This window comes from Rana temporaria, chromosome 6 (assembly GCF_905171775.1).
Source record: "Rana temporaria chromosome 6, aRanTem1.1, whole genome shotgun sequence".
Taxonomy (NCBI): Eukaryota; Metazoa; Chordata; class Amphibia; order Anura; family Ranidae; genus Rana; species Rana temporaria.
In genome coordinates, this window is record NC_053494.1 from 189660414 (window position 1) to 189685008 (window position 24595).

At 42.2% G+C, this 24595-nt stretch overlaps 1 protein-coding gene across 1 annotated transcript in view; it reads right to left on the reverse strand.

Moving 5' to 3' along the window:
• Positions 1-5659: 5659 nt before the first annotated feature.
• Positions 5660-24595, reverse strand: part of EPC2 (enhancer of polycomb homolog 2) — a 90401-nt gene continuing 71465 nt past the window's right edge. Inside the window, exons 6-14 of the mRNA XM_040358022.1 lie at positions 23577-23709; positions 20990-21184; positions 20814-20903; positions 18822-18967; positions 17150-17478; positions 15316-15452; positions 12475-12637; positions 9572-9905; positions 5660-7356 (exon numbers count right to left, since the gene is read on the reverse strand). Of these exons, the coding sequence (XP_040213956.1) occupies positions 7284-7356; positions 9572-9905; positions 12475-12637; positions 15316-15452; positions 17150-17478; positions 18822-18967; positions 20814-20903; positions 20990-21184; positions 23577-23709 (1600 nt within the window). The 3' untranslated portion in view covers positions 5660-7283. The remainder of the gene's footprint in view (positions 7357-9571; positions 9906-12474; positions 12638-15315; positions 15453-17149; positions 17479-18821; positions 18968-20813; positions 20904-20989; positions 21185-23576; positions 23710-24595) is intronic.

Consider the following 24595-nt stretch of genomic DNA (forward strand, 5'->3'; position numbering starts at 1 on the left):
GCAGAAGTGTGAAACCAGAGAGTGGAAGTGAGAGCATTTTTTTTCAGTATTGAGGGAGCACAATGGTAATAGAAAGGAAGACAGGCAGGTGTTTGGTGTTGGTTTTCAATTCCCCCCCCCCCCCCAGCCTCTGTGCTAAATTATCATTATGCTCTGTAGAGCTGCCCATCATATTGTAGGTCAGGGATCCTCAAAGTATGGCCCTCCAGCTGTTGCGGAACTACACATCCAATGAGGCATTGTAATCCTCAGACATGACTAGGCATGATGGGAATTGTAGTTCCTAAACAACTGGAGGGCCGTAGTTTGAAGATCCCTGTTGTAGGTGTACTTGTGATAATACAGATCAGCAGATGATCATACCGCTGGCAACAAAAGTGAGTACACCCCTAAGTGAAAATATCCAAATTGGGCCCAATTAGCCATTTTCCCTCCCCAGTGTCATGGGACTCATTAGTGTTACAAGGTCTCAGGTGTGACTGGGGGATCAGGTGTGTTAAATTTGGTGTTATCGCTCTCACTCTCTCATACTGTTCGCTGAAGTTCAACATGGCATCTCAGGGTAAGAACTCTTGGAGGATCTGGGGGAAAAAAAAAAATTGTTGCTCTACATAAAGATGGCCTAGGGCCTAGGCAATAAGATTGCCAAGACCCTGAAACTGAGCTGCAGCACGGTGGCCAAGACCATACATCGATTTAACACGACAGGTTCCACTCAGAACAGGCCTCGCTATGGTCAACCAAACACGTTGAGTGCACGTGCTCAGCATCATATCCAGAAGTTGTCTTTGGGAAATAGATGTGTGAGTGTGTGTGTGTATATATATATATATATATATATATATTGCCACAAGCCCCACGGAGAGGGAACACTGCAGACCACCAAGCTCTGAGGAAAGGGGTACGCCCCCGAAACGCGTCAGCCCTAACAACGGTCATAGATTGAATCGATTATCGTGTTTTGCCGATGGTGTTGGACTTCTGCTGTATTGTCTTTCAAGGCCTGATTTTATACTCCACTTGTGAGTACAATGATTTATTTTAAAAATGTTATTAAAATTCTTATCAGTATCACACTAGGTCGGTGCGCCCTCCGTTCTCTCTTTTTTAGTCTTATGAATTCCCACGATTCTGAAGAGGGCTGCAAGACTCTGGAAGATACCTTTTAAATTTAAATTGAACTTTACCATCTCACAACATCTTCCAAAAATACCGGAGCGCAGGAGATTTGTCTTTAAATGTAAGAGGTTTACAATGCCTCATGGGATGTGTAGTTCCACAACAGCTGGAGGGCCGTCGTTTTAGGATACCTGCTCTTAAGGTTTTACCTCATATTATATGGTTTTGGTAAATCTGCAGAAAATCTAATAGTGTGTATGAGTCTAAAGGACATGGAACCATGTCCTGTTGTCTGATGAGAGCCAGATAAACTTATTTGGTTCAGATGGTGTCAAAGGGGTGTGGCAGCAACCAGGTGGGGAGTATAAAGACAAGTGTGTCTTGCCTACAATCAAGCATGGTGGAGGGAGTGTCATGGTCTGGGGCTGCTTGAGTGCTGCCGGTGTTGTGACAATATGGTTCCTCTATCGCAGGCATATGCAATTAGCGGACCTCCAGCTGTTGCAAAACTACAAGTCCCATCATGCTTCTGCCTCTGGGTGTCATGCTTGTGGCTGTCAGTCTTGCTATGCCTCATGGGACTTGTAGTTATACAACAGCTGGAGGTCCGCTAATTGCATATCTCTGCTCTATCGGATAGGTCCCGACCTTGACTGCGCAGTCGGAGGCTACAGAAATCTCCAACGCCGAGCAGCCGTTTGTCCGCTGTAAGCAGAGCATGCGCAATGAACACCGCACTCGCTCCCGACCCGATGCTTGGGGCTGGTTATACACGCTCGCTCTATACAGCAAGGGGCAGTGGTTATACGCAGCCAATTCGCTCGATGGCCAGTGCTTTTGTCAAAGGGGCGGATGTCATATTAAGCAGTGTTTTTTTTTTTTTTTTGAGCCATGGCTTTATCAACAAACTGGGGGCGTGTATAACCACTGGCCCTTGCTGTATAGAGCGAGCAGAAGGGGTGGCATGTATAACTAGTGCCAAGCATCGGGTCAGAAGCGAGCGCAGTGTTCATTGCACATGCTCCGTTTACAGCTGACAAACGGCTCTTCGGGCTCAGAGATTTCCGTAGCCTCCGAAACCAGTCAGTTGCTCCAATTCTTTACCATGACAGCAAGCTTACATTATACCAGATAGGGTGAAATTTATTGTTTGGTGAGCTGCAGTGATATAACAACTTATGTTCCAGGTGGGCAGCTTACCTGCCAATAGGACAAGAATTCACATTGGAAGGAATTTGCATGTTATTCAGAGCAGTGGCTCTAGATGGCATTTGAAATTTGATTTAAAGCAGATTTCCACCTAAAAATGGAACTTCCGCTTTTTCGGACTCTTTCTCCCCCCCCCCCCCCCCTCCCCAGTGTCACATTTGGCACCTTTCGGCAGAGAGCAGATACCTGTCTAATACACCAGGCATAGATCGCCGTCGTATCCGCAGATATCTACACCACGTCCGGCGCCTCCCCCCCCCCCGCTGTCTTCTGGGAGACACACAGGTCCCAGAAGACAGCAGGGACTATTCCGATCGTACATGAGCAGTAGGAAACCAGAAAGTGAAGCTGCATGGCTTCACTTCCCAATTCCGTTACCGAAGATGGCACCAGCAGTTTCGGATGCCAACATCACAGGCACCATATTTTAAAAGTCAGCTGCTGACTTTAATTTTTAATTCGGCAGAACTCGGCTTTAATGCAGTATTCCCAAAACATTCTGTAAAAATCACGTGAATTTTGAATGCACATACAAAAAAAGACCACTTTCTCCAGGAACTATTATTGCACATTTATGTCTGAATGTACCTAAAAAATAATTTATTTTTAAAAATTGCACAAGAAAGTGCAATTGTTTGTAAGGAGGAAAAAAAAAACAATTACTTTGTATACATCTGTGTTATGTTGAGTAGTACCAATAGCATTGCAATTCTTTTATTCTCTAACCCAGAGGAATTCAGTTGACTGCCATATACACACACACAACAGACTCTTTACTTTAAAAGAAAAGCTCAAGGTAATCCAAATGAATTGAAGAATTGTTTCGACACAGCTTTCCTTCTTCCATAGAGCAAAAAATACATTTGTGCAAGGGACCTTTGTTTTATGCAATTTATTTCCCTGCGATTTTCATTTATCAAGAACAAGTAACTGGGAAACCTGTGTGAACTACTGCCGCAAACATTTCAATAATGAGCGCTACACTTGTCATTTACAGGAAAAAAAATAAAAAATGCAAAACGGAAGTCACCAACATTAATAAAGTGTCCATGTGTTGAAAACCAGACTTCATACCCATTACTTGCCTTGTAGTGCAGGATAAAAATGTCCTCTCCCCCATTGGCACCAAAGAGGGCTCAGAAGTAAAAAAAAAAATCTAGGAGGTTTTGAAATGAAACATGACCTAGTAACTTTGGGGGGTTGGTAAGGGTTATGTCGCTTCTCCACATGTAATGTTGACCTTGACACCTTCATAAATACCTGTGTGTAGGATATAGAATTTATAATATATATATTATATATATATATATATATATATATATATATATATATATATATATATATATATATATATATATATACCCCGTTTCTCCGAAAATAAGCCCTACCCCGAAAATAAGACCTAGCGCGAGTTTCTGGGATGGCTGCAATATAAGCCCTACTCCAAAAATAAGCCCTAGTTAAAGTCCTTGTAAAAACATGTAATCCGTTCTGTAAAAAGATTAGATAATGTGCAGTGTGTCTCCCTTTTGTAACTTTTTTTTTTGTGGAAAATACCTTATTTACAGCACTGCTGGGCGCTCACGTGACCCGCCGGAGCTCTTCTCCTGGCTGACGTCAGCTGTTTTTTTTTTCAATAAAACTTTATTAAGCCCCTACCCACTGCAGTACTCAGAGTGGGGCTGATGTCATTGGGGATTTTGGCCCCTCCCTCTGCAGTATTTGGAGTGGGGAAGAAGAGCTCCAGCGACAAGCGGCACTGTAAGTAAGGTATTTTCCACAATAATGTTACACAAGGAGACACTGCACATGATATTATATTTTTACAGAACGGATTACATCATTTTATAAGGTCTTTAAACAAAGGTTTTTTTGGGGATTACAGAATTTCACAATGCTGACAGGGGGAGAAACTTTTTGTACATACCATAAATAAGACATCCCCTGAAAATAAGCCCTAGTGTGTTTTTGTAGCCAGAATTAATATAAGACCCGGTCTTATTTTCGGGGAAACACGGTATATATATAGCGCTCAGGACTGCTCAGCATAAACAAGAAGTGACCACACACAGAAACAAAGATTCAAAGCACTGTATGCATAAGAACCATCCTATTAAAAATAGGGGTTGTCTTTTTTTGGGGGTTACTCTTGTTCTAGTACTTTGAGTCACCGACATGTAAATTATATATATATATATATATATATGAGTCATGCTTAGGAGTTCATTGAGGCTCGTGAGGCTGAAAGTCTTGTGACTTACGGGGCAACTTTATCTCTGCATACTTGTACAAAGTACCTACAGAGTAGTATTCAAATCTCATAACCACTTACAGGAAGATGCCATGCACTGCCTGGGTAATCTTCCTGTAATGTCAGATCCAAATCACATCAATATAGAGGAGGATCCGACTTCCATTAAAGTGTTACTAAACCCAGGACCCTGCATTCACTATATCTGGTTTCCAACAGTACACAGAACATGGAAATGCAATAGTTTTAGTAAATATAAACTGCTAAATATCGTTTATCAGCAGTTTTGTGACTTCTATCAGTGTCTGGTTAAAGCTTGAAGGAGGGGTTTTCATTCTCCGATTGCCCTATGAGAGTGCAGGACCCCTGAGCCTCTGTCTGGACTGTGCTGATCACATGCACTCTCCCAAGAAAAAAAACTCTCCAGCCATACACACCAATCTGAACAAGTGCAGCTTGATCCTTAGACTCTACTACCAGGAGATGGAATTGGGGAGAATCAAAGACAGGATCAAACAGCCTTTTTACACAATGCAGAGGATTAACCCCTTAGGTTCCACAGTGAGTATAACAAGCATGCTTTTCTGCATATACAGACTGATTTTACTGTTGTGGGTTTAAGAAACACTTTAAAGTCTCTGGGCACAAGTTGGATAGAAGTCACCTTGAAGTAGTACAGGAACTTTTCCTAAAGTTAAAGTGGTTGTAAACCCTGTAAAACCACTTTTACCTACAGGCAAGCCTAGATTAAGGCTTACCTGTAGGTGCTAGAAATATCTCCTAAACCTCCACAGTTTAGGAGATCTTTACTAGAGAATCTTACGCCAATGTCTACAAGCGCATGCGCCGTAGATAACGGAGCACTTTAGAAATTACAATCGTGCTGTTTCTAAAGGAGGTCATGTCGTGACTGGTGGCTCCCGCGTGCATACCTGAAAGTAACTTCCGGGACAGCATGTCGCCGGCTGGTGCTGCGTCAGGCACTGCAACGGGGGATTCGATCCCAGGTATTACATAATGAGGTAGTGTGCAAGCATACTACCTCGTTATGCCTTTGTCTTGCAGGGTTTTTTTTTTTTATTAAAGTGGGTTTACACCCACTTTAAAGCGACTTCATTAGTGTTAATAAGGACAGCCCTCATTGACTAAACATTGGATCTCACATGTCCTGTGACTTGGGGTCTCAAGTTGGATTCCATGTTGCAGCAGTGTGAACAGATTCTTAAGATCTGACTTTGAGACCCAAACTGAAAGAACATGTGGAATGCCATGCATCTTTGAGAACCATTCCAATTGACACTACTTAAGTCGCTGTGACTTCAGAAAAGGTTCCAGCACTATTTTGATCCAACTTTGACACAACTTCAATGCCAGAGAGTGTAAAAGTCTCAGAGTCACTTCACAGTTGGACTACAAAGCTGCAGTGAAAATCACGCAACTTTGGAGTCGGCTAAAAGGGTTTGACTCATCAAGTTCGTATTATATTTCCAGGCTGGATACTATACTTCTTCAGGTGTGAGATCAATTCATTTCTCACTTCGATTCTTCGTTGTGACTTCTCTCCACGCCCATATACAAAAACCACTGGACACCAATTTTGTTACAATTTATACTAATGTACGAAACATTTCATATCCAGACAGCGCTCACCAGAATCCTTCATTAAAGTCTGAGGGAGGAATAAAATAGGCGTTTCTTTAAGATAAAATGGAAATATCCAAGCAGCTCAGGTGCCAAATGCTTCTTTCCTTCAATAGACTTTGTTACTCTTATAAACCGGAATTATAAATAGAAATGTACATTCAAAATATATGGAAAAGAGCGAGTGTCTATATTATATTTTGTATGCATTAATCCCTCCCCTCCCCCTCCTCCCTGGTAAATGAAAATACTATTTTTGCCTCAAACTTTGTATCCGACAACGAAGTGCTGAGTATTACAAATAAAAAAAGGGGATGAGAGGGGTTGGGAATGTCAAATTCTTAAAAAAAAAAAAATATATGAAAGTGTCATTTTAGAAAAAAATATTTTTTTTACAAAGAGGGTTTTATTATTTCCTAGCTATGAAGGTTTAAGCTGGGCCGCTTAGCTATACACAGCAAGAAGCGGCCATTTTGCAGGCTGAGCCAATAAGAGGTAAGCTACCAATCAGTTCACTAGAGACATGTGACATCACCAATGCATGAGCCGACAGGCTATTGGCTTAGTCACAAACAAAAAAAATAAAACAAAAACAAAAGAAAACCAAACGGCAGCTCCTCTGTGTACAGGAAATGGGCCCATTTTGACGTTTGCTTCAGACACAAAGTTGGATTTATTTGTACAAGATACAAAATGTAAACATGGCAAAATAAATAGTTAAAACAAGTGATGCAGGACCCCATTTCATGCTCATGATCCCATTAAAGATTTGTTTTTTCTTTTTTTTATATCCATTCAGTTGCAAATTCAAGTGCAAAAGCATGATGATGAATATCAACTATTCAAGTAACAGAAATAATATGGATGATACAAATAAACTATTTTACAAGGTAGTGATTTTATCCAATTTTACAAAATATACATAGAGTGGAATGGGAAGATGTCCCATACACAGTCTGTGGTTAGGTCCATGTTAGCGCGCTCTGATCCGCAGAGAATAGCGCTTTGCATTTTCGGTGGAAAAGTAAAGCCTGAACAGTCAGGCAAAGTCTATTCTTTGAAGTTATGTCACCTCCATTGCTACTGTTGTGTCCGCAATTCCATTCAAACCCAACCTTTCCGGCTCGTGGTTCTCTCTGAAAAAAAAAAAAAAACAATGAAAAATAGAATGGTTATTACCACGAAGGCCTCTGCATTCTTGACATTCAGAAGGACAAGAAAGCTAAATAAAGTACCACGTAAAAAGACGCTATCTAGCTATATTCAATAAAGTTACATTTATTTAGATTTTTATAAAAAAATAAATAAAATGCATATACATACATTTCAAGGCTTTGCATTTATGAACATAATTAGTATTCAAAAAGGCGCAGGAAAGCCGGTGTGTTTCCCTGACCGGGGCCTGGATTACAGTCTGGCAGGAGCCAATTTCTTAAAGCGGGGGTTCACCCGTACATCACACTTTTTTCCCTTAGATGGATGCTCGTTTTGTCTAGGGGAATCGGCTAGTTGTTTTAAAATATGAGCAGTACTTACCGTTTACGAGATGCATCCTCTCCGTCCCTTCCGGGTATGGGCTGCGGGACTGGGCGTTCCTATTTTGATTGACAGTCTTCCGACAGGCTTCCGACGGTCGCATCCATCGCGTCACGATTTTCCGAAAGAAGCCGAACGTCGGCGCGCAGGCGCAGTATAGAGCCGCACCGACGTTCGGCTTCTTTCGGCTACTAGTGACGCGATGGATGCGACCGTCGGAAGCCTCTCGGAAGACTGTCAATCAAGAAGGAACGCCCGCTCCCGAAGACCCATACCCGGAAGCGACGGAGAAGATGCATCTCGAAAACGGTAAGTACGGCTCATATTTTAAAACAACTAGCCAATTCCCCTAGACAAAACGAGCATCCATCTAAGGGGAAAAGAGAAAAAAAAAACTTCATTGGGTAAACTCCCGCTTTAAAGTGCCTTTGAACCTCAGACAAGAAATATGAACAAACTATATCCCTCTATAGTGTGTACTTGTCTCAATCCAGAGCACCAAGTGTCATTTTTGTCTGATGCCCCATTCCTCGGCTGTCAGCATAAATCCCTTCTGAGTTTTTCCTGACACCAAGAGAAAAATGGTCACAGGGAGTGAACAGCCTGTGATTGACAGCCTCAGCTTTGTTTCTGTGAAAAGGGGGTGTGTCCCTTCCATCTAATCAGCTCTCAGAGCTCTCTGCCCCCTGCTTTTCAGAGCTGAGAAATCCTGTGTAAATTCTGCATTTTGAATGGATGCAGGGAAAAAAGACTGCTGTAGATAAATACAACTTATGCAGGAGGCTTTGTTTCATCTATGTGCATCACCTGAGGCCAGTCACTTCACTGGGTATATACACAAGGGTTTACAATTACTTAAAGCCGATTTCCAGATTACAAATGAAGTTTAAAATAGTTTGTTGGGACCAACCTAGTCCCAAAAAAATAATTCTTTCACCAGTGATCATGTATGTAGCCGGGGCTACACAGTGCTGTGTCCCGAAAGTAAGACAAGAACTTCCTGTCCAGCTCCCGGAACAAAGTCGAGTCAAGCTGAGTGCTTCACAGCCATTCACAAAAAACTTCTGCATACAAAGTTTTCTCTGATTGGCTGAGGCAGGTGGAGGATGTCACGATCTTTGTTTTAGCCAATTAGAAGCCTTGTATTCATTCATCGAAAACAAAATTTCCTGTGAATGGCTACGCAGTGCTCTGCCCAACTCTATTTTGCTCCAGGAGCAGGGTGGGAAGTTGCTATTCTGGAGATGGAGAACTGTGTTATATACAATATGTAGTTGAGGCTGCATGCAGTTTCTGAAGTGCACACAGCCACTACAGCTGTTAGGCTGAGTTCACACATGTCCAGTGCGAATTGAATGCCCGTATTCACTGCAAGGTGCTTTTTTGATGCAAATTTGCAAGGCTTAGGACTTTATTTTTTTGTCACAGCTGTGTTTATAGTGCTGCCCAATTCACAGTAGATAACACAGTAGATAAAGGGTGTCAACTCCTGTAGTAGGATTGGTAAGTAGCCATGCTAACAGTGTGGTCAACAGTGGCTGGGTGAATGACAAGGCACATTTTCAGGAGGGGACAACACAGGAAGCATCTTTCGAGCAGGGAGTAGCAGAGGAGGTGACAAAATTAAGCTGCACAGCTCAAGGCTATACAGTGTGTCAGGAGTGTGACAATTACAAGAGTGGCTAAACGGGATGTCTAATATTTGGCAGGTTTCAAATGTACACACTTCTAAATCCTATGCAAACACAGAAAATAAAGAGGAAGCCTCAACAGCAACATAAACTAGTAGTGTAATCCCATTGATCCAATACACACCTGGCTATGCTGCTGATGGCACTGCTTGGAGTAACCTTTGGCACCCGGTCCATGCTGGCAGCGACTGTGGCGAGTTTTAAGGCTGTGGGAGATGGAGCAGAAGTCCTTGTGTTGATATGCACATTGACAGGTGACACAACACTGACATTGTTGAGGTGAACGGTGTTCGTTAGGCAGGAATTACTCATAGGAAGGTTCTGGGGTGTACTTGTGCATAAGGTTGGGATTAAGTGGTTAGTGGTGGGATGTCCGACTGTCCGTACAAGCTGAACGGTAGAGATTCCAGGGCTGGATGATAGCGCCACGTTTGTGGAGTACAGCGTCTTAGCGTTTCCTGGGTAGCAAGAAAAAAAAAAAAAGTTACTGTTAGATCTTTGACATCAACAAGTCATCCAACTGAAAGTCATAACTTAGGATTCTAATACCAGTGGGACTATACAACAGCACTAGTGCACTGGGTTTAATGAGGCCCCAACCCCCCAGAGCCTTGATGTGGACTAAGCCTCTCTTAGTTCCGTCCTTTCATCTTTTTATTCTTCATGATTTTATCAGCCTTGTCCATCTATATATAGTGTGATGCATAACTACAGATCCTATAGGAGGTAAACTGGAGAGCCATCCCAGGTCAAGAATAGCTATATGGAGCCAACCAACGGTGACTTGTTTTTTAAAGAAACAGGACAAAGTGACAGTGAAAATAGAATATACAGATCAAAAAGAAAGTCCCCCTAATCATGTTTTACTGCCTCAGGAGTTGCTTTCTTAAAACAAGCATGTGGCCAGTGAAGCCAGAACTGAGGTATTGCATGCTGGTTCCAGGTCAAATAGTAGGTAGTAAGGCCAAGACAAGGATGCCCCACAGTCTGTGCCTTGAACCACTTCCTGCAAAATCACATACCCGTTTGTCATTTTGCTTAAGTAGTTGTACCGGGGTGATGCCTGCAGTCCCTGTACCGTTTTTTTTTAGAGCAGACGGTTGGATATCGTAACAAAAACCGATGTGGACAAGCTGCAGCTTGGCTGTTATTACAAGAAGCGGGAGAGGACATCTCCCCCTTCCTTCCCGCCTCGGTCTCCCGTGCCACCGGAAGACCCGAGCAACCAGCCGGCATGCCTGCGGGCTGTCCGGAGACCCAAACAAAGCTAGAATTGACTTTGATCGGGTTTCCGATATAGTAACCTGGAAGCGACTTCACAATGTAGTTTCCAGTTTACTCGGCAGCCAACGGCTGTTTTTAGAGTTTTGAATACTTTTGAAGTGCAGAGGAGGGATTTGGGGTCTTTTAGACCCCAGATCCCTCCATAAAGAGTACCTGTCACTGCCTATTACTGTCACAAGGGATGTTTACATTCCTTGTGACAGCAATAAAAGTGATCAAGCTTTTTTTTTTTTTTTTTTTAAATCAGATAATGTTTATTGAAAACAAACACAAAAAACACACATACATTTTCCAATGCCCTACAAAACACAATAGGAACATATAATCGGGGACACAGATATCAATACATGCTATACTCTCCAGTATAGCATTTGTTCCACCCACTATGTCTAAAGACAGTTATACAGTCGTACATAAAAGCAATTTTGTACTGAGTAACCTGGACCTTATACAGATTGAGGGCTCTTTCACACGGAGCGGACCGTTTCTGGGTCCGCTCCGTGTGTCCGCCAAAGCTCAGCGGGAATCCCCGCTGAGCTGTCGCGGATAGGGCGGTCCCCGCACACAGTGCCGGGACCATCCTGTCTCTGCTCCGCTGTCCCCTATGGGGGACCGGATGCAGACGGACCTTTTGTCCGTCTGCATCCGGTCCGTTCCGCCGAACGGAAGAAAAATAGAGTTTCTTCCGTTCGGAAAAGCGGATCCCGACTGACACGGACGCTAGCGGATGCTCCATCCGCTAACGGACGCGTTCTTATAGGGATTCATTACAAGTCCGTTAACGGACTTGTAATGAACGGACGAACGGTCCGCTCGTGTGAAAGGACCCCAAGTGTGTCCTCCGCGTGTAATTCCTCCCCCCCCCCCCCCCCCCGACCCGAAAAGGATCAGTGAGCAGAACAGGGCGCCAGTCTCCCCTAAACAGCGGGGAGCAGCCTGAATTAGTTATAAACATTTAACTGTTTTTTTTTTTTTTTTAAGGGACAGTGTAAAAATAAATAAGAAAAAAGCGTCCCAATCCCTCCATGCTCGCAAACCAAAGAAAAACGCATATGCAATTTGCGCCCACAAATGTAAACAGTGTTCAAATGACACTTGTGAGGTATTGCAACGATTGAGCGAGAGCAATAATTTTAGCAGAAGACCTTTTCAAACTAAAGAGGTAAGCGTTAAAAATGTTTAAAGCCTTGCCTATGAGAGATTAAGTACCGTAGTTTGTTGCCATTCCATGAGTGAGTGAAATTTTAAAGCGTGACGTGTTCGGTATCTATTTACATTATACAAAAAAATTGGGCTATCTTTACGGCTTTGTTGTTCTTTAATTCATTGAAGTGTATTTTTTACCCAACATTTGCGTTTGAAAGACCGCTGCACAAATACAGTGCGATATAAAATATTGCAACAAACTCCATTTTATTCTCTATGGTCTCTGCTTAACTTTTAAGCAACAAATGTTAGAAATAGGCCTGGTCTTAAATTCACATTGGCAGCTCCCACATTTCTATTCTTACATATTACCCCGAAAGATGAGGAAGTTCTCCCATACATTTGTGGATAACAGTATGTGGCAGATGGCCTTTTTAGAATGGTGTATCTCTACAACCACTTGAGAATTGGCTTCTAAACAGAACATAACATTTACTATGACTGACAAAGCTGGTAACCTGAAGTAAAGGCTTTTAAAAATGGTATTTTAAAAAACACAATAAAAGAGCAAGAAAAAAAAAAAAAAAAAAAACATACCTCCTGGAGGTTGGACAACACCGTTCAGGTTGCTGTGGCCTGTACTTTGATCCTTGGTCACTTCACTGCGGCCCGGCGCTGGTGAATGGACCACAGCGGATGCAGCAAAATGGGCGCTAGCCGAGTCCAGTGTCTTGGACATGCAGTCAGAATTTCCAGAGCCCTGAAAAAGAAAATGCAATGTAACTCCATTTCAATAGGAAAGTGGTCTCCTGGTAAAACCAAAGTTAGTAAATGACAGCTATGCTTTAGTGCACCATTTGTCTTGCAGGTGGTGCTGTGGAAGCCTCCACAACAGTCCTCTAGACCCCCCAACATATATCTCACTGCGCACCAGTCTCAGAGGGACATAATTAGTGCTGTATCCATTCACAGATCACTAGGGGTGCAACGGATCAAAAAACTCACGGATCGATCGAATCAAAGTCACGGATCGGATCAGCAAAAAAAAAAAAAATGCCAAATTGTTACACCCTCCGGAGTTTTAGATTTCACAGTTATTTTCAACACAAAACAGAGCTTATGCGCTTAAATACAGTATATGTAAATCTGACGGACTGTTTACATGTTACATTTTAAAAGCAGCAGCAAACCTGCCAGACCTTACATAGCTGCTAATGTGACAGAACACCTCGGATTTTCACATTTAACTAAATGTGAAAATCCGAGGTTTTCTGTCACATTAGCAAGCATGTAAGGTTTGCTGCTGCTTTTAAAATTCAACATGTAAACAGTCTGTCAGATTTACATATACTGTATTTAAGCGCATAAGCTCTGTTTTGTGTTGAAAAGAACTGTGAAATCTAAAACTCTGTTGGGTATAACAAGATGTCCGCTTGCTCCCTTCTCACCATCATTACTGTGCAGGAGTGTGGGGTGAAGCAAGATGGCGGGACAAAACGTCACTTCCTGGCGAGACAGGCGCCGCCGGGTGTACCAAGATGGCTGCCACTCCGGAGCTAGGCCGAAGCCGGGGTCTGTCCTATGGCCGAGGCTGCGGATCGCGTGGTGTGCAGATCCGAACAGGGTGACCGGTTCGGATCACGGATTGGTGACGATCTTTTGCACCACTACAGATCACAGACTCTTGCACACTGCAGCTTAAAAATGCTCAGTACAGCTTTTTTTTACCAAGCTAAAATACAGCCTATTCACTGTGCATGTGCGCAAAAATACACGCAAATGCATGCCAAAAAAATAAATAAAAAAACGTCTGAGGAGATCAATGCTCAAACAGGAGTATCGTGTGTGTGTGTGTGTGTGTGTGTGTGTGTGTGTGTGTGTGTAAGAGGCCTAATTAAGTCAGTGCACGCACAATCTTGTAGCAGGGAGAGTTGTAAAGTGATTGCAAATGACTACCTTGCAAAACAACTTTCAGTTTAAAACTGAAATGAAAGGCAAAACATCTGCGTATATAGATCTCTATCTATCTATCTATCTATCTATCTATCTATCTATCTATCTATCTATCTATAAAACACACACACACACACACACACACACACACACACACACAACTTCCCGTCATCCCAATAAAATACATTTATGCTTTTTGTTGTAACATGACAAAATGTGGAAAATTTCAAGGGGTATGAATACTTTTTAAGAGCACTGGAGCACCCAGCTTTCTGGGATACTCAAGTCACATCCAAGGAGGCTTCAGAGTCATGGAAACTCATCGTAGACTGGCAGCAAGAACCCAGATGAGACAACTGGGCCCCAAAGAAATAAGCAAAGAAGATGGTGGCACAGGACCAGGCATTCAGCAGATTACAGCAGGACAATGCTGGATGTGTGTCATGACGATAACAGCAAATAAGGTAAGAGGATTCTACAATCGGCCTTCTGAAGATGGGAGTGAGGAGCCACTCCGTCCAACAATTAAGCCCTTATCAAATCCAGTAGAAAAAAAAACCAAACAAACACAAAAAACAAAACGCGTGCAGGTTTAGATTAATGCCCGTTCACAAGGGGCGATTAGCTGCATGCCTCGTGTTGTGTACATTCCTGTGCCCATGTCCCATTATTGTCTTGTCAATGAGGGATGAGCGGCTGGGGTTTGTGCAAGTGTGGGACCCTAAAAGCACACTGGGTGAATACGGGGACCTGCACCCACATGTCACATTGGCATACAGCCAGACATGGTGCTACCGGTCACACAGCTAATAGCCCATGTGAACAGGGCCTAAAAGGGAAAAACAACCAGGCTGCAAACAGACAGGAGAGTATGGAAAGAGAGGGAGGAGTTCATATAGGTGGTTACCTAGGATGCCAGGCATCACCATTGAAGCCTTCTGGAAACGTAGTGAGCACATCAATGAGCAGTCAAAAGAGGATGCCCACCTGATCACCCACAAAACATATTGAACCTCTCCACACTAAACCCAACAGGTGTTGATTGTAGTGCGACTATTAAAACATTCTATTAGCTCTACATACTGCCTGCCTTATAATTCCACCAACAATTTGGCAACCTCCAATGCCATTAAGTGCTCGGAATGAAAACTACAGGGCAGACTTTGTAGAAAGACAAAATGAGCGACACATTTTCAGCAACATGTTTAATGCGTATCTGCCACTAGCAAGACACTGTGGCATAAGACATGCTAGTTTCATGTGAAATCCTGTGACAGGCAGTTTTGGGACTTAAAAAAAAAAAACACAGAAAAATTTGAGCAAGCAAACACACACACCTAGCTTTTTGATTTTTTTGTCTAAAAAGCCTTATTTTCTGCTAAACAGCTAGATTTTCAGGTTATAGTAATCTGAGAAATGTTCAGTGATCTGACTATTTACAAAGCAAAAGCTTTGTATGCAGCCTACTTGTAAATGACAATGTACCTGTGCTTTTGGATGTATCTGCTGCGACGACTGCTGGGACTGCTGTTTCTGTTGTAGCTGAGCCAACTGCTGTCTTTGCATTTGCACCAACTGCTGTTGATGAGTCTGGAACTGCTCCTCTGTGATGCCTCCCGTAACTGGAGGAGGATGGAAGAGAAACAATAACAAAATTATCCTTTTTATTTAGATGAATTGTAAGCTGTGACAGGGCTGAATATTCTAAGGTGTTCTGCACCCAGCATTTTTTTTTATTTTGGTAGAGATAATTACAGCTACTTGTAGTTCATATTGGAGGGCAGTGTTCCATAAGAATCGGTGACCCGTCAGATTAGGTAACGGAAGTGACGTGCCGTCAGCTGCGCATGCGTTCCACCGCTACCAGGTTTGCTAATCTGACAGAACACCTGCAGTCAGAAGCCAGCGGACATCTTACTACACCCAGCTACGTCTTGAATGTAAGAGTAATTTTAGCAATAAATATAGTGCGTTCACATCTGTGATGCTGTTTTGATGTTACATTTTGAAAGAAGCTGGACGCCAGCAGTAGGAAGGTGGCGGAGGCCACCTGGAAGCGGGGAAACACATGCGCAGCTGACAGAACTTCACTTCCGTTACCCAATCTGACGTGTTGCCGATTCTGATGGAACAGCGGCACGATTCCACTGAGAACTTGAAAAACATCACATAGGCTCCATGCACACAGAGTAAATAAACGCTTATGTAGAGCACTTTTTGCACAAAGTTTAGAGTTTGGGAGAGTTTTATGTTTTTTCTAGCAGCAAGCTCCAATCAGAAACGCAAATCAAACTTTTTTTTTCCTGCCTCTAAACATTGAACTCAAAACATGCAATCGTCCTAATGTGTATGGACACATAGGATAACATTGAGCAGGCAGAACACAACTGTAGAAGAAGCATTTTTTTTAAGCCAGTGTGCATGGAGCCATATAGATGAACTTCTACATTCAGGTTCAGTCGCTCAATAATACATATTTCAGAACATATATATGTTAATATTTATTACACACACACACACACACACACACACACACACACACACACACACACACTTGCTTAGACACCATTTTCTCTCAGAGGTCCCTCATGAAGTGTTTTAGTAATACACATTGAAACATATCCAGCAGGTTTTACAGACATTGGTAATATATCTTTCACGTTATCCTGTGTATGCATAAAAAGCCTTCAGGTTTTACACAATTGCAAGTTTAATTTTCTCCATTATTCTTTTGTAACAGGACACTGGTTATCGGATCTCAGGAAGGTGGTGTAGAGGAATACTTGCTTGTACAGGCTGGAGAGTAGCAGAATGGCAGGTGCCAGCATCCGTTACCAATCTCAACGAAAGTTTGACCGAGACAAGTTGCTGAAGGAGGATCAGAGTAGCTTGGAGCGGATTTATAAATCTTATTGACTGGCATGTGTGACTTAGGAGGTGTCAGTTTTGCTCTAGCGAGTGCACCCGAAAGTGAATATATTTACTTTTGTATCAATATATTGGTCTAAGCCTAGTTTACAAAAAAAGAAAGAAGCATTGCTTTTTTCATCGATTGCCTTTCTGATCAAATATAATAAAAAGTGTGCAAATTCTAAAGAGAGCATTCAATAAAATATATGATCACACTGATGATTAAAAAAAAAAAAAAAAAAAAAAAATGTGAAACATGCTTCCCAGATCTTCCATAGTCCTATGTAATAAATCATTGTAAACTATTAAAAATATAGATGGCTAAATGCACCTGTATAGGGACTACTGTAAAGCACAGTCCATGATACAGGCATCTCAAATACTAGTAAACACTCAAACACAGCTGTACCTGTCAGTCCGTTCTTGCTGGTGTTCAGTAAAGTGGCTCGTTTAATGCTCACAGCATGTCCTACTATCCTTGAGGTACATTCTTCACTATCATTGTCTGGAAAAGGTATTCGTCTTGGCTGGAAACACTGCAGTCGACGCGACCTAATATTGCTTAGGATCTCAGAAAGAGAAAGTCTGTTTTCACAATGTCTATCGGAAGCATTGGTCCGTGAGTAATCGGGAGGGGGCTGTGCAACTTGGGAAGAGCTTGAAGAACTAGACAACATTTCCGGGTCCAACTGCGTTAGGATGGGGTCATGGGGTGTGGATAGTCTGTCCATTATAACCCTGAAATCAAAGAGGGGAACAAATTACTTCATGGTCTGTAATCAAACACCAAATTAGGTTAAAAATAAAAAAAATTTCAATCACATGCTGACCACCGCCCACAATGTATTGTGGACAGTCAACCCACACAGGCAAAGTGATGTACCCATATGCTGCCTGCTTGCACACCTCCCTCGCTGACACCAGCTGTGATTTTACATAGCAGGAGTCTGTCAGCAACTTCCAGCCAATGATTCACAGCCAGGACCTGCTGCGTACAATCACAGCCCAGAGCCCTGTGTTGACAATCAACACAGGGTTCTGTACAAAGAGAAAGAGCTCGGTTTCGTATCTCTGCAAAGCAGAGATACGAAACAAGGATCTGTATTAAAAAAGCAGCACAGATTACACAATGTTAGGCACACATTTAAACCCCTTCCCAATTAACCAGTGTCATTAGTACAGTGACAGTCTAGTATTAGCACTGATCACTGTATTAGTGTCACTGGTGATGTCAGTGCTAGCAAGTCAGAAACCCCGCCCCCCTCCCAGCATCAGATAGTTTTAGACCACATTCACATCTAGGCGTTTTTACACCTGTAGCGCTACGCCGCTGCCGCCAGAGGGCTGGAAATACATGTCCCTCTATGGAGATGGTTCACATCTCCACGCCGAACGCCTGACGCCTATCGCCTGAAAAAAGGTCCCGGTCCTTTTTTTCAGGCGTCTTTCGGCTAGGAGATGGGAAGCATCTCCATAGAGGGGGTCATTCTGGGGCACATCTGGGCGGACAATACCGGCGTTTTGTCGCCGCAAATCGCCGATTTCGTCCGCCTAGATGTGAATGGAGCCTTAGATTGCCGACACACTATCGCAGTCCCATTATAAGTTGCTATTCACAGATTAGTAGTATAAAAGAAAGAATTTAAAAATCCACTATATTATATATATATATATATATATATATATATATATATATATATATATATATATATATATATATATATATATATATATATATATTTATTACACACACACACAAACACACACACACACCATCGTTTATATCGCAAAAATACAATCATTGATCAAAAAACAAAAAGAAAGCTCTATTTACATAAAAAATAAAAGGAAGGAAAGATGTACATTTTGACTGGGTACAACATGGCATGGCTGCAAAGTTACCAGCAAAGTAGCACAGTGCCAAAAAATCCTCACGCTTAAGTGGTTAACCAGCAGATGAGGTTTAATATTGTTTGACGCTTTAATGTTCGGAAAAAATAAAAATAAAATGGTGTTGGAAAAATAAATCTACATGGTACTAGGAAAAAAAATTAAATAAAATAGAATATTAAATTAAGTACCTTCCACCTCGGCCAAGCCGTCTCCTTGCGAAACCTATACATCTTCGGGGAATTGTGAGAGTGGTGAGGCAATGCCTATACCGAAATCTAGCCAATGATGACAGATCTGTGTTTTCTGAAGTATCCTCCATTTGGTCCAATCGTGGCTATAAAACACAAAAAACAGTTTTAACAAAAAATGGTTGAACTTGCATTGCATTGTCAAAAAATGTTAATTATTTCCATCTTACTCGGCCTAACAGGAACCTTTTTTATAGAAAGTCCACTGCCGCAAATACTTAAAGGGTCACTAATGGAAAACATTTTTTTTGCTGAAATGACTGTTTACAGGGTATAGAGACATAAAAGTTAACGGATTCCTTTTAAAAATTATTACAAATAAATAAAAATCAATCATATAATGTGCCTGCAGTTTAGTTTCACTTTTAAACTGGTTTCATGTTCCTGTGAACTAGAGAGACCCACAGAACAAAAACAAACAAATCCAGGGCAGTGTTTTGTTTTTAAAATGAATCCGATTGGTTCTGTTAAGTTTTAGACACACAGTAATGACAGCTTAGACCATCGTGAAAAGCTCCCAGTATGATGGTTATAAGGAGCCAGACAACAAGGAAGTGTGGAGATCAGAGCAGTTTTACAGCAACATCAAAGCAAAAACGAGCAATGAGGACATGAAACCAGTACTGCAGTAAGGTAAAGGAAGCTATTTAGCTAAAAAAAAAAAAAAATTCCTTTAGTGATCCTTTAATCCTTGAAATTTTTCCTTTGTTCTACCCCCTATTTCATCTATTCTAACCGGACATTGCTTGAGAACATATAGCAGCGATGGCAAACTTTGGCACCCCAGATGTTTTGGAAATACATTTCCCATGATGCTCATGCACTCTGCAGTGTAGTTTATCATCATGGGAAATATAGTTCCAAACCTTCTGGGGTGCCAAGGTTCACCATCACTGACATATAGTGTCATGTTTTTGATGCGTTTGTAGGATTTTCTTGCCAATTAGAATCTATTTCATAGTTATGGTGCATCTAACTCAGGCTTTGTGATACTTCCTCCCATCTTAAGGGATGCATCCCCACTGCTCTGAAACGTTCTCGTCTTCTTCCACATGGGCAGTCATTGCCGTCAGGAAAAGACAAGGATCACTAACGGCTATAGTTAATCACAAGCAAATCCGGCAGGCTCGTTGTACCAAAGTTGACCGATCAACTTGGTACATTCAGCCTGCCCATTGATGGTTCGCATCTCGCCTGGTCCAGCAGGAATTCCAACAGTGTATGGCAGCCATAGTCAGGTCTATCACTGCTAATCTGCAAGTCTCAGATTTCCTTTCGCCTGGTTCATGCTCTTCTCCCCCACCACCTTTTTCTTTTTATCGTTCCATCCTCCCGTCTCCAGTTAAAGTTCTTTGCTGTCCATAAGTTTTTGAAACAAAATTCACGGAAGGCATTAGGCTTAGAACTATGGAAGACAGCCAGGTTGGGAACCATGTAATATTCCTTTGATGGCTCACTCCCATATCATTGCTTTTCCCCTTCCGTTAAAGAATAAAAAATAAAAAAAACACACACACACACACACACACACATCACACTATGATCTGTGAAATACAGAAATTGTGCTTTGATTGATCACTGTAGGTTTCTTTCAGGTGTACAAATAAAAGGGATGTGACTAGACCTCTGAAGTCAGTGGGCCAGTGGGTGGGAAATAGCATTGAGAAAATAGAGACAAATACCTACACAAGATAAACTGAAACAGGACAATAAACACATTGCACATTGTACAAGGATATACATTTATAAATTAGATATTAGGTTCATTATAGAGGGATCCCAAGCTGGAAAACCAACATAGCAAACAGTGTCATTCTAAATGTAGCCTATGGACAAACTTTTAAAAATTAATAAAAATTAAACCTATGCGCATCCAAGTATTGTTTTCACATAAGGAACACTTAACAAAAACAGCAAAAAATGTAGTCTTACTGCATAATACTGGCATCCAGTTCTTCTCCTGAAGGCAAAGGGGCCATCGGGGTCATCGTCTTCCTCCATCTCAGACACCGGTGAAGGTACCTGGAGAGGATAAACAAGGCATTATAAAATGGTACTGCTCTTCTGAGACCCCGGTGGTTCCTTGATAATCCCACCGCAATACGAACCTGTGGGAACTCTTCATCGTCAGAACTGTGAAAGTCATATTGTTTGAGATCACTCTTGTTAATTACTGGCGATGGCTCGGAGGCGGGTAGGGGCAGAGGTGTCGCAACCAATTCTGCTTTTGGCTTCTTTGGGTACTTCTTTTTTAGCCGGACAATATCCAACGTTTCTTCTTTGACAGATGGGTGATGAATATTCTGCAACACACAATAACAATACTTAGAAAGTACCTCACCAAGGTCTGCACTGAATATCCTGCGAGTGTAATCCTATAGCAAGCTTTCAGGGACTGCAGACATGTAACAGGAGATGGTCAAAACTACAGGCATGCTACAAGAGATGGTCAAAGATGGTGAAGTAAAAAAGGGAGGAACAGCACAAAAAAATAAGATAGTGTAAAAAAAAATAAAAACCCTACTACAAAAGTGGTTGTAAAAGGCACAAGTTTATTTTTTACCATCATGCATTCTATGCATGAAGGTGAAAAACCTTTAGTGCACAGCAGCCCTTCTTAGGCTGCATTCACACAAGAGTAGCGTTTTGCAGCATTTTTTTACCGCGACAAAACGCAGCGGTTTTTACCGCGACAAAACGCGACGTTTTTTTACAGGTCTAGGGTCACCAATGTAAAACGCCCAAATTCGAGCGACAAAAAAGGGTCCAGAACTTGTTTGGGCTTCAGGCATTCGGCGTCAGGCGTTTTGTAGTGGAGATGTGAACCATCTCCATAGAGAATAATGTAATTTTTCCCCTCCAGCTTTTTGGGGCGTCGCGCTTCAGGCGACAAAACGCTCAGGTGTGAATGCAGCCTAATACTTACCTGAGCTCCCTCTCCACCCAGCGATGTCCATGAGAAGATTGACTTTGTCAATCTCAGCCTGTGAGCCAATCAGGAGTGCAAATCCCTGGAGAGCCAATCAAGAAACGGAGGGGGCAGGGCCGAGAATGGACACACAAGGCCGTCACTCGGGAGCTTGTCTGCTTGGGTGCCCCCAAAGCAAGCCACTTGCTGTGGGGGCACCCGGCAGGAGGGAGGGGCCAGGTGCGCCAGTGTGTGACCCGAGAAGAGGATCAGGGCTGCTCTGTGCAAAACCATTGCAAAGAACAAGACAATCTAAAAGACATTTGTTTTCATCACTAGCTTGAGTAATCACCTATGTGTAAGGGAATCGCAGACAAAGTTTGAAGGGGCCCCAAGAGCCACAGGTTGTGCACCAGGGAACAAGACAATTAGTGTAATAAAAAAAAAAAAAAAAAAAAAAAAAAACAACAACAGGCATAAAGTGATACTGTTGCAAAAAAAAAAAAAAAAAACTCTAAAATAAAATTACCCCTGCTAACAAGACATTGAAAAACCTCTCCTGCCTATACAAACCTCTGGAATAGTGAGGAAAAAAAGTGAGCAGAAAAATCCTACAGAACTTGATATTTCCAGAGTATTTACGGTCTTTTCCCCTGCTGTGCTGTGGTTCAGTTTCTGACCACATTAGCAATGTAGAGACCCATGGATGGAACAACTAAGCATACCGGAGGGTCAGGAATCGCACCCCCAGAGGCAGCAGATTCTGCAGAATATTCATTGTGCGGCTGGCAAGAGGTCATTGTCTAAAAAGGCAGAATATGCAAAGAAAATAGGGGGAAAACTAGTATTTATGTTTACATCACCAATGTATGGTGATATAAAATTAAAATGAACAACAGAATCCCTAAACTGTGACTGTGGCAGGTAGACATGGTAATCTATTCTAGCACAGGGTGCAGAAAAGGCTGTCAGGTAGTTATACACAGTGGGCCAGTTTAAAAAAAAAAAGACTGCAAATAATTTGTACCATAAAACAAATAACTAAAAAAAAAAAAGTTTCAAATTATGATATTCTCACTACATTTGAGTTATATTCTTGTCAGCCGACTGTGACAGGAGTCACTTTTGGCAGAGGGCTTGTGGAACCTAGCTTACCATGGAGAGCACTGGAATCTTTGTCCAGCTCCCCGGCTCCTATGTACAAGTTACCCTGTGTCTACTAGGGGCACAGGGTGACCGAGAACCCCAGTCTGATCTGCACTAGTCAGATTCGCTGTACAACCTCCATTGTTCCATCGTTCATGTCTGCCTGGGAAACAACCTACTATAGGATGTATATGTGTATTAGCTGTGAGGAGGGGGGATTCCTCCAACAGCTCTTTCTGATGATAGGGCAGTCTACTGATGAGAAGTTTGAATACACCCGTGTCATGCTACTGGTGGAGTTAAAATCTACTCCGCCCTGTGTCATTATGCAAAGGAGGGGGGATTTTCCTCTGAGTGTATATCTGTGTGCCTCTGTTCAAATAAACAGTTTGTTCCAGCTTTGCAGCCAAACGAGTCCTGTCTAGTTCTTGGTTGTAATATGCAGCAATAATATCCAATATCCATATTCAGACTGGAAAAAGTGGTATATGATGGAAGCACTTAAGCGGAGTGTGGGAAGCGATTCTGTTACACGGACCATCACCTAATTTGACAGCTGCAACATATTTTACCAAAATCCAGATTAACGCACATACTTAAATAATCGGGAAGGCTCCAAAAAGTACCATTATATACAATACCTTTGCTTTGCATTCTGGAACTCTATGATGGTTCCCATTGTGTAGTAATGTCGGAATAGTATGGGCTTCCTTCTCAATTTTCGGAATTTTAATTTCATTCAATATTTCACCACCAAAGTCACCCAAATTATACCTTTATGAGAAAGAAAGGAGTAAAACATTTTAAAAATATTTTATTAGTTTAAGCTGTGCAAAAACAAATGTCTACCACTAATCAAAATCAAGAGGAGAAAATGGGCTACTCTCAGAGAACAGTTCAAATGATGGTAACTGTATCACCCCCCCCCCCCCGATAACAGAGTCCCCGGCTGGGTTCTTTTCTAAAAATGTCATTTACACCACTATAGCGCATTCTATACTTCTGCCAATGTTCACCCCGTAATTCAGGCACCCTCGATTCCCTTCCTCTGATACTTCTAACTAAAGCCTCGTACACACGATATGATTGTTGGCAGCGGATTGTCTGTTGACAGACTGCTGTCCCAAAATTTTAGCACGCTCCTTTTGACAAATGTCCAACTTTCAGCCAAAACCTTGGATGACAGGCTAGTAAATATTCGGCAGACAGTGGTTTGACGTCAGATTTTCGTATGGTCAGTACAAAAATCCATCATACAAGTCGAAAAATCAATGCTCACCAAACACAAGATTAGCAGAAGGGGTACCGTTAGTATCCAAGACAAGATCCTGGCACACGCCCTTTGGACAAAAATCAGACGCTCAGTTGGCCAACAATCGTATCGTGTGTGCGATGCTTAACTGAAGCTGGGCCAAGACTTTTTCACACCCGAACAATCTGTGCATTACCATCAGTTCCCCTATAAATGCCTAGCAGTACTTTCCAAGCCCCCTCATTCTAACATGCCACAATCAACTGGCTGAAAATGCCGGTGTACAAATTAAAGCTACATAATATTAACCCCTTGACACAAAAACACAACACAAATATGCGGCCCCACTGCACTGGGCTTTTTGGCGTGGGGCCGCATATTTGCATACCCTCCTTGGTGTTGGGACCA